The sequence below is a fragment of the Micromys minutus genome (genome assembly GCF_963924665.1).
Source record: "Micromys minutus genome assembly, chromosome: 10".
Classification (NCBI taxonomy): Eukaryota; Metazoa; Chordata; class Mammalia; order Rodentia; family Muridae; genus Micromys; species Micromys minutus.
The window spans coordinates 41,054,180-41,064,631 of NC_137979.1; the positions used below are offsets into that span (position 1 = coordinate 41,054,180).

Consider the following 10,452-nt stretch of genomic DNA (forward strand, 5'->3'; position numbering starts at 1 on the left):
CTCAGTGCTAGACTACAGTACCACCATTATGTGATGCTAGGGATAGAACCCAAGGCTTCATGTGTGTTAGGCAACTAAGCTATACCCCCAATCAGGTGTGGGTGAGGGGTGTGGATGAAGGGGATTGTTGTTTTCCTTTTTTTTTTTTTTTTTTTTTTTTTTTTTTTTTTTTTTTTTGACAGGGTCTCACTATCTAGAGTAGGCTGACCTTGAACTCACAGAGATCCAAGTACCTCTGCCTCCTGAGTGCTGAGGCATGTTCCACTACACCAGCTGTTTTGATTTGTTTTGTCTTGACAAGGTTTCACTATGTAGTCCTGGCTGGCCGGGAATTCACAATCCTTCTGCCTCTGTCTCCTGAGTGTTGGAAGTGCAGGCCTGGGCCAATAGGCTTGGGTTGGCATCTTTATTTCTGATGAATCTCTGTTCCCAGAACAGTTTTAACAACCTCACACATCCTCCACAGAAACTGCTGTCTGCCGGGGTGCCAGGAGCAAATAGGATGCAGGAAGGGAGAGAGGCAGTCACGCCTGTGTATTCCAGGGCACTGGCTCAAACCACAAGGACAATGACTAGAATTTCTGTGTGCACGTGAGGCTAAAATAAGTAATTTGCATAACATTTACATTCTGCCCACTCAGGTTATCCAGAAGCCTGAAGAGCAGGTAAGGAGTGCAGAGCAATACAGCAATACACAAGTACAGATGAAACATTTTAATCTACCAGCGGCATTTAACACTGCACAGGGAGTCACAGCTCCCTCAGGTTCCTTCCAGGTCACAGAAGTTCCAGGAATACCTGGAGTTGCTGGCCCCTGCCTGTGGGAACAGGGTCCGTAGGCGGAGAAGCAGAACCCCCCATCACTCATAGACCCAGCTCTGCGCACAGCTCTTGTAGTCCACCAGCTCCTCAGGCTGAAACCATAAGCTGATCTCCTTCTCCGCGCTCTCCACAGAATCGCTGCCATGAATGATGTTCCTGGGTGGGGAGAGAAGTGACATCATTGCCAAACCGGAAAGGTGAACTTGCCCACAGCCCATTGCACTCCCACTACTGATAGTCAAACGCCATGGCAGCAGAAAAGCCAGAGTCCCAGGTACTTCATAACAACATGGAAAGGACTTCCTGTGAGTAGTCCTCCCAGAAACACTGACACCCTAGTGTAAGCCTAAGGGGAGATGCTAGCCAGGCTCTCTGTTCAAGAAAGGCACAGCCAACAGGACCAAACAAACATGGTGGACCCTCCCCACAAGTCAGCTTCCACCTTCAGAGGCAGAAAGACAAAAGTCATGTTTAAGGTGACCTGAAACCTGGTGCAGTGGCCAATGCCTGTAATCCCAGCATTTGATAGAGGGGTGCGGGTTGGGGGCATTAGGAATTCAAGGATAGCCTCAGCTACATAGCAATTTTGAGGCCAGCTAGCCTACTTGAGACACTCTCAAAAAACAACTAAACTAGAAGCTGAAGAGATGGCTCAGTTTTAAGAGCACTGGCTAGTCCTCCAGAGAACCTGGGTTTAGTTCCCAGGATCCACATGGGGCTCACAACTCCCTGTAACTTTAGTTCAGGGGAACCCAATGCCCTCTTCTAGCCCTTGGGCACCAGTCAAGAAAGTGGTGCACATACATACAGGCAAATATCCACACACATAAAGAAAAATAAAAAATAAAGATAAACTTTAAAAGCCAGAATAAAATACATAAAATGAATTAACCTGCAGATGGTATCATGTTCATTTCTAGACTCAGAGGACCAAATTCTTGTGGCAACTAGCTTGGATTTGGGAAAGGGGTGAAAAGCACCAGTTCTTACCTGCCAACTTGGATGCAAAAGTCTCCTCGTATGGTCCCAGGCTTAGAGTCTGCAGGGTTGGTCTCTCCAAGCATCACACGGCCTGTCTTCACAACATTCAGTCCCTCCCAGACCTCCAAGAACAGAAGATACAGTCAAGGAAGAAAAACTCTCTCAGTAGAAAACCTGGCACCTGGCAATTCAAAACAAAAGGCTCCAGACTCCCTCACTCAACTAAACAGAGTGCTACTTGTTCCAGTACTAAGGACACTGGTCACCTGACCCTACTCTTATCCTCCCAAGATCAACTCAGATCCATCCATGTGGCAGCCAGCAACCTTTTTCAGTGGTAAATATTGCCACTGAGATCATCCCACCACCCATAGGCAGAGAGGCAGGTGGATCTCAGTGAAGCCTCATCTACATAGAGTTTTCCAAGATACATCCAGGGCTTCAGTGAATGGCCCCATGTTGGAAACAAGATATCAGAGATGCCAGATCGTGGGATAGCTGCCAAGGAAAACTGCATATGGTGTGTAGAACCAGCTCAAGACAGAGAAATGTGTCTCAGTCAATACTGAAAGGAGTAGAAGAAGGTCAAAGAGCACACAGACATGGAGAAGCAGAGTGCAGAGTTTGTCCTGCTGGGTTTAGATCTTGCTTTGGTTCAGGATTTCCTCACTATACTCCCTTCCCTCCTTTTTGGAATGGTAATATATTTTCTATGTCACTAGATATGGAAAGTGTGTTATCTGTCTTTTCATTTCTATTTGACAGGGGTGACAGGAGACCTCTTTGAGTCTCAGAAGAGACTGAACTTTGGACTTGTAAACAGTGTGAGACTGATAGACTGTGGGGACTTTGGAGGTTGAACTGAATGCTGTTATGCATCTAGATAGAGCTTCAAGTCTGGGCGGCCAGAAAGTAAAATGGCCCTAAAGGCTTATATAGATTTGAATGCTTAATCAGCAGGGAGTGGCACTTCTTTTTTCTTGGATATTCTTTGTATTTACATTTTAGATGTTATCTCCTTCCTCCAATACCATTCTCCCTCCCCCTCCCACTGACTCTAAGAAGGTGCTCCCTCTCTCAACCACCCTCTCCCAACTCAGTGCCTAGGCATTCCCTTACACTGGGAAGAGTCTTCCATTCAACCAAAGGCCTCTCCTCTCATTGATGCCAGAGACAATGCTATCCTCTGCTGCATATGCACCTGGGGCCATGGGTCTCTCCAAGGGAATTCTTTAGTTGGTGTTTTAGTTCCTGGGAGCTGTGGTGGGTTAGGTTAGTTGATAATTTTGTTCTCCTATGGGGTTGCAGACCCTTTCAGCTCCTTCAGTCCTTTCTCTAGCTCCTTCAATTGGGGGGAGGGAGGGACGGCACTTCTTGAGAAGGATTAGTATATATGGCTTTGTTGAAAGAAGTATGTCACTTGGAGTGGGCTCTGAGTTTTAAAAGCCCAAGCCAGGCCCACTGGCTCCCTTTTCCTGGGGCCTTCAGATCTGGATGTAGAACTCTCAATTTCTCCAACACCATGTCTGCCTGCATGCAGACAAGTATGCGTGCCATGATAACAGACTAGATCATTGAAACTGTAAACAAGCTCTAATTACATGCTTTCTTTTGTAAGAGTTGCCTTTTCACAGCAATAGAACAGAGACTAAGACTGACCCTGTCTCAAAAAGCCAAAACAAATAAATAAAATGCTAAATATGGTACCTCCCATACCTTCCCAGCCCATGTAATTTAACAGCATAGTCCTGACATCATGTGGTCCCTGAGCACTTCTCACCCCACCCTCCTTCGTACCATCCAACCCAATGTTCTTTCTCTACTTTAAAAAGCAAAGAGTTGTCTGTTACAATTATCCCAATATACTCTAAATGAAAGAATCAAAAGCTCCAGGCCAGCCTAGACTACCTGAGGCCAGCCTAAACTACATGGTGAATTTCAGGATACAAGGCTAGCCTATATATTAAGACCCTGTCTCAGTAAATCATCTTTAGAAAGAAAGAATGAAAACAGATACCTATTTTATCTCAAAGCTGTATCTAAAGTCTCTAGAAAGGATCCTGACATAGACATAGCACTCATTCTGAATAAGCCAGTGCTTTTCAACCGTCCTAACGCTGCAACCCTTTAAAATACAGTTCCACATACAGTGACACCCCCAACCATAAAATTACTTTTGTTGCTACTTCATAACTGTAATTTTTCTATTATTATGAATTGTAATATAAATATCTGTGTTTTCTGATCATCGGAACCCCTGTAAAAGGGTCATTCGACCCACAGGTTAAGAACCAATGAACTAAATAATATTAAAATAAACCAGGTCCCCTGTGTTCCATGGGAATTCAGTCAAAGCAGTCTCTCCTGATTTTTCCCAGTCCTGGGTCTTCAGCTTGGCCAGCAAATGTACATTTTTCTCTAGTGGATCAGATAGCCAATTCTCATCCTAACTGGCTACCCCACCAGTCTGTGTCCTCTACAATTAAGAGGGCCTGGCAGCCAAACAGGAAATGTGCTGCACTATTCCCAAATGAGTCACTTCATCTACATCCCACACAGACTCACCATAGCAACCACTGGTCCTGAGTGCATGTACTTCACCAGGCCAGTAAAGAAGGGACGGTCCTTCAGGTCAATGTAGTGCTCCTTGAGAAGGTCCTCTGAAGCCTGTTACAGAACAGACGGTGAGAGCTGGTCCCAGGCCCCTAAGACTCAGAAGGCTAGATTCTTCCCCCTACCCCTCCCGCAGCTCAAACCATGAGCTCGCAGCTAGTTGATCAGATATAACCAGATTCATCCTCCACAATACAAGAAGGGAACAGTAATAGCTACAAAGCCCGTCTGAATTTCTAATGCAGTAGGATAAAATAACTTAATCCAACCAGTTGAGGGCAGCACTGCACCTGCAATTCCAACACTGAAAAACAAACATGGGATGACTAGAAATGTTGAGACCAGCCTAGGCTACAGAGCCATACTCTATCTCTAATAACAACCCACTGTAAGGAAGGAAAGGAAAAGTCTCTGTATTAGAGAAGAAGTAGATGAGCCTGGCCATCTCCTGAGGACATTTATTCAAAGGATAAAGACCCAATGCAGTGAACATGTCATTTCCAGAGGTTCCTACCTATGTACTTCCTAAAAGTACATGACATCTAGCAATAAATAATTTTGCTAAAGAATGAATTAGATCAGCTGCTCATCAAGAGAAACTAGGTTCAATTCCCAGTGTCCACATGGCAGTTTACAACCATCTGTAACCAGTTCTGAGGGACCCAATGCCTGCTGACCTCCACAAGTGCCAGACATAAAGTGGTGCACAAACATACATGCAGGCAAATGCATAGAATGTTTAAAAAGCCATCTCAGTCACATAATGAATTTGAAGCTAGTCTTTGCAACATAAAACCCTATCTTAGTGAGACTAGTTGGGGGAGAAGGAGGAGGAACAAGAGAGAGAAGGAAAGAGAAAGAAAAGAAGACAATTAGATACATTGCAAGGTTGGTATGTGGAATGTCAGCTACCACATCAAGAACAAACCATCTTCTTAGTTCCTTAAGAATTATTTATTTTATGTATGTGAGTACACTGTAGCTGTCTTCAAACACCAGAAGAGGGCATCAGATCCCATTACAGATGGTTGTGAGCTACTGTGTGGTTGCTGAGAAATGAACTCAGGACCTCTGGAAGAGTAGTGAGCTTAACCACTGAGCTATCTCTCCAGCCCCCATCTTCTTAGTTCCAGTTCAGCCTGGTTGGGCATTCTCTTTGCCGCCACATCTACACAACCTTGCAAGGGCCCTGCCTAGCAGTCCCCCCTTGGATTTTACACTTCTGCCCAACTAGACCATACAAAGTATGCTGTCACTTTAGGAATACACATAGGCCAAGACTAACTGCCAAAAAACATATTTAGGCAGGCGGTAGAGACAGGTAGATCTCTTCTTGAGTTGGGGCCAGTCTGGTCTACAGAGTGAGTTCTATAATAGCCAGGGATACACAGACACAGAAAAACCCTACCTGAAAAAAAAAAAAAAATCAAACAAAAGCACATAGTATCCTCTCCTTCGGCTGCTGGTCGGTCATCACTTGCCAAAGCAAACCTGCTCAAAACAGGGATGCAGTCTGACCCTGCCTGCTCTACGGGAGGGCTCCAGGAAGCACCAGCTAACACACAGACTTGACTTCCCCTTCTCATGACACTCAATTCTGTTAACTGGTTCCAATAACCTCTAGCCTACAAAACTGAGCATGTTATTGGGGTGGGGAAAGCTCATGCTCCCCTTTGTTTCTCATTGCTGATGGAACAGACTTTACAGACACCGCAGATATCTCTTCTTCCATTCTTCACCAAACCCATATCTTCAACAGAAGCACTGAGGGTAAAAGAAAAAAATGCACTTTGGGGCCAGAGAGACTCAAGTTACAATGCTGGCCGTTTCACTTTCCCTGTTACCAGATACATTATCTGACCTCCTTAAGCCTCGCTTTCCTCCTAGCAACTGTGAGGACAGGAATAAGTACCTGTCGGAGCTGTCATGAGAGACGGAGAAGAAAGCATGTTCTTACCATAGACTGCTGTGCTTGATGAATGACTGGATCACTGTATTGCACCTCCGGGACCTCATTTACTATGCAAGCCCACATCTGGCTCTCACTGTTCCACCATGTTCTCCCTTAGCATTAATGGTCTACTCCTTATACTAAAAAATCATGTAGCAAAACAGGTGGCTGGAGAGACAGCTCAGGGGACTGCTCCTGCAGAGGTCCCAAGTTTGGCTCCCAGCACCCACATCAGGTGCTATCTGAACCACGTGCGCCTACATGGTGCACATTACAACAGATAGGCGCACATACATATACATTAATACAATTTTAAATTTTTAAAAATTTTCTGTATGAGTGTTCTGCTGCATGTACACCTGCAAGCCAGAAGAGGGCATCAGATCCCTTTATGGATGGTGATAAGCCACTATGTGGGTGCTGGGAATTGAACTTAGGACCTCTGGAAGCGCACCTAATACTTTTAACCACCGACTCATCTCTGGAGCCCCATCTCTGACTCATCTCTCCATACTAACTTTTACAAACCAATACTGCATGGTGATATACCCTGGCACTCGAGAGGCAGAGGCAGAGACAGAGGAAGCACTCTGAGTTTGTGGCCAGACTGGTCTACGAGCAGGTTCCAAGCTAGCCAGGACTATACATAAAAACAATAGCAAAACAATAACAACAACAACAACAACAATAATAATAGCTCAATATTGCTAATCAAATTTAAAATGTCCAAGGAACCAAAATTGTATTACTTTAATGGGAAAAAATATTGTCCCCCGATACATTTGCATTGAGAATTAGAATCCAGACTTCATAGATTTGTCTAAAGAAGGGTTCAGTCTTTGGTATTTACTGGAATACTGTTATCTGAGTGGGTGGTATGCACGTAATCACAGCACTCAGGATGACTAGGTAGGACCCTAAGAGTTCCAGACCAGCTGTGCCAAACACATATGTATAGATTTCACAGGTGTGCTAGAATTGTTTCTCTGTTCTGTCAGAAGCACCCCACAAGCAGAACTGCAAATTTCTCCCCCAAAGCCCAACATACATGCCTGACTCACATTAGGCACTATCAGTAGTAATTAGTAAAGCAAAGACTTTCTTCCTGACAACCTACTTCAAGGGTGAGGGGTAGGAGTTAGAAGGATAGTCTCTAAAATTATCTGCTTAGCAGGCTGAAGACCGAGAGCTCTGAAACACCCAGAGCTGAGTCAGAAATTACAGCTCTGCAGTAACATGAGGGACTTCGTGCTGTTATGGAGAAAGAGAGACTTGGTTTGTTCCAAGATTCAGCCAGCATGCTTAGTCGCTGAGAGGTTTTCAGGCTCCAAGACACCCTACCATGGAGACGTCCAGACAGGAGACAAGACAAACACAGAAGTTACTCTGCAATGTTCCACTACGCCCCAAAGATTCAAACCTAGAAGAGTGAAGTCCACTTACCTGCACAAATTTCAAACCAACAAGGCGGAACCCCTTCTGTTCAAATCGTTTGATGATCTCTCCCACAAGCCCCCGCTGGACCCCATCAGGCTTGATGGCGATGAAGGTGCGCTCACTGTTGGCCATGGTCCTGCGGAGGCCAGCAGGGAAATGAAACGGACTGAAGAGTTTCACCATGATCCTTTCAAGCGGATTACGCCCATAACACTGGCTTTCATCTATTATGTCAACCCTAAATCTCGATAGTAAAATCCCAATCCCTCCCGGTTCATTCACCAATGAATTCATATCCTAAAGTGAGGAAGGGCTAAAACCAGAAACTGTAATGCGCATTCCATTTGATTTAGTAAACCTCCTATTGTGCTTCTACTGTGCTCTTAAAACAGTGATGGAACTTAGGAAGGAGATGTAAAACTAAGACCTACACACATCAAAAAGACAGCACTTTTTTCAATAGTACAAATTAGGGGAAGCTGCACTGGTGTGGTTTTCCTAGTGAAAGTTATATCTGGAACAAGACAGTCTGACCTACAACATTAAAGCCAGCAAGAGTTTTAGAGAATATGTCTTGACAACCATCTTTGTTTTTTACAAAGAATGGGATTTCCCAGGCCTATGCAATTTGGGACACATCTTAGAATATAATGAGAAAAACCAAGCCTGAGGATACATGCCAGGGATTCCATCTCTAGGAAGGATAAGGCAAAAGGGTAAAAAAAAAAAAAAAAACTCCAAGCCAGCCTGGGCAACATAAGACCCTGACTCAAAAAAAAAAAACCCAACAAACAAACAATGATTATGTTCTACCACAGATAGGGGAGGAGGACTCAGAAGGTCCAAGGCCTTATCCATGCCTTGGGAGCTATTGGCAATTAGTGCTGGGGAAGAGGGGGTCATTTTCTTCAGTGATATAGCCATAGGTAAACTGTCCATGACACAGCAAATAACTCTATTCATCAAACAAGCAACTCCAATTAAACTCAGTGAAACACACATACACACACACACAGGGATAAAATATAAGACATGAAACTTGTTGGAAGGAATTCAGGCAAGATGAGAGTGTGTGAAGGGCGATGAAATGACTATATCACATACGTGTAGAAAATTGTCAGAGAATAAAAAGATAAAAATTTGAAAGTCTATTATGTAAGAATAGCAATTAACACGTATTAAAATACATATTATGGGAAAAGGACAATGATTATTATGACTAACCAATGAAGTGTGGATTCTAAGAGAACCACAGCAAATACCTAACATGGGACATCCTCCAGGAAGGAAGACAAGATTCATTCCAGAATGTTCCATTTCCAGGGAACACTGTTTCACAAGATGAAAGGAGACTCCACCTTGAAAGACAACACCTAAGAGGATAGCAACACCAGCTCCTGGCTCTGTCTTTCTAAACTTGGATTAATCTCTAACTTTATACCTTAAGAATATGACCTGAGCCAGATAGATGGCTCAGCGGACCATGAGTTGTACCACAAGCATGAGTTTGATCCCAAAACCTGCTCCACAAAGTTATCTTCTGGCGTTCACACATGAGCTAAGGCATGCATGAACAAGAGCACACAAATAATAATAAATAACCTTTTAATGATCACTTTTGTTGGTGTCTTCCTCCCCCTCCCGCTTCCCCGGTCTGTAACCTGCATAGTTGATCTAAGCCAATACACCTAACTTTAATACCAAGTCACAGGGCTTCGCAGTCAGTAGGAGCAAAGAGCATGCCTTAAATGACGATCGCCTTCCAAAAAGAAAAGACAGAATCCACAGACTAGCTGGAGAATGTCTGAAGGAACGTGGGGCAAGCATTGATTACTCAGAAATGGCCTACCATGCCAGAAACCGATCTCTCTTCACTCTCTTCACACACACACACACACACACACACACACACACACACACACACGGAGTCATTCATTCAGGAAGCACCGCCGAAGTACCAGCTCTGTGCCCAACACCGGACTGGAAAGAGAATAAGGCACAGCCCGGCCGCGCAGCCTGACAGGAACGGCAGCGGACAAAGGCGAGCCCACGTGGCGTGTCAAGCTGACAGGTCTGTACCTGTCCACAGCCTGCCATCTCCCTCAACGCCTCTCGGAGAGTGCATCCTTTATGCAATGCCCACCCGCCCCCCCCCCACTCACCTAGACCCTTAACCTGTCTCCTTTCCCCTCAGCACCCGAACCCCTCTCACCCCTTCAGACACCAGGTCTTTAACTCCGGCGGCGAGTGCCCGCACCGGAAACGCGCCCTGGCCTCACGTGGTTCCCTGCAGCTGCTCGCACGGAACCTTTTCGTACAGCTCTGATTCGAGGGAGCCCTTTTGGCGGTACACCGCTGATCCCGCTTCCTCTAGAGAGTAGGATGTCATTCTAGGGAGCACTCTCCCAATGTTTAACTTCCGACACTGGGTGTGGTGTTTTGGATCCCCCCCCAGCCCCACCCCACCCCCGCTGTCGGCCATCTTTTGTTTCTCCCCTACCGCCGGGTGACTCACTTCCTCCGTTCCCGAGAAAATTTGGTTTCCGAGAGGTGGCGCTCACACTGCATAAAGTCACAACTAGAGCTTCAGTAGCCTTGTCATTCCACTTTCCCTGCCTCCTGTCAAGCAACAAATGTACTGAATACTA

The 10,452-nt window shown here is 45.2% G+C and overlaps 1 protein-coding gene across 2 annotated transcripts; it reads right to left on the reverse strand.

The window, feature by feature from the left end:
* Window positions 1-699: 699 nt before the first annotated feature.
* LOC308426224 (nucleoside diphosphate kinase A) lies at window positions 700-10,111 on the reverse strand. Of its 2 annotated transcripts, none has more exons than XM_080923989.1 (5): window positions 10,017-10,111; window positions 7,811-7,940; window positions 4,369-4,470; window positions 1,813-1,925; window positions 700-978 (listed from the first exon to the last, which is right to left on the reverse strand). In XM_080923989.1, the coding sequence occupies exons 2-5, from the start codon at window positions 7,934-7,936 to the stop codon at window positions 861-863; spliced, it is 459 nt and encodes a 152-aa protein (XP_080780115.1). In that variant the 5' UTR covers window positions 7,937-7,940; window positions 10,017-10,111; the 3' UTR covers window positions 700-860. The 2 variants fall into 2 exon arrangements, with proteins under 2 accessions (XP_080780115.1, XP_080780116.1); XM_080923990.1 differs by having other exon boundaries at window positions 9,967-10,040.
* Between the last annotated feature and the right edge of the window lie 341 nt (window positions 10,112-10,452).

Excerpts from the sequence above, each read along its gene's own strand:
- LOC308426224 (XM_080923989.1), bottom strand. The coding sequence starts at position 7,936 with ATGGCCAACAGTGAGCGCACCTTCATCGCCATCAAGCCTGATGGGGTC. Across the intron at positions 1,926-4,368 it reads CAGGACCAGTGGTTGCTATG|GTCTGGGAGGGACTGAATGT; the intron begins GTGAGTCTGTGT and ends CTGTTCTTGGAG. Across the intron at positions 979-1,812 it reads TTTTGCATCCAAGTTGGCAG|GAACATCATTCATGGCAGCG; the intron begins GTAAGAACTGGT and ends CTCCCCACCCAG.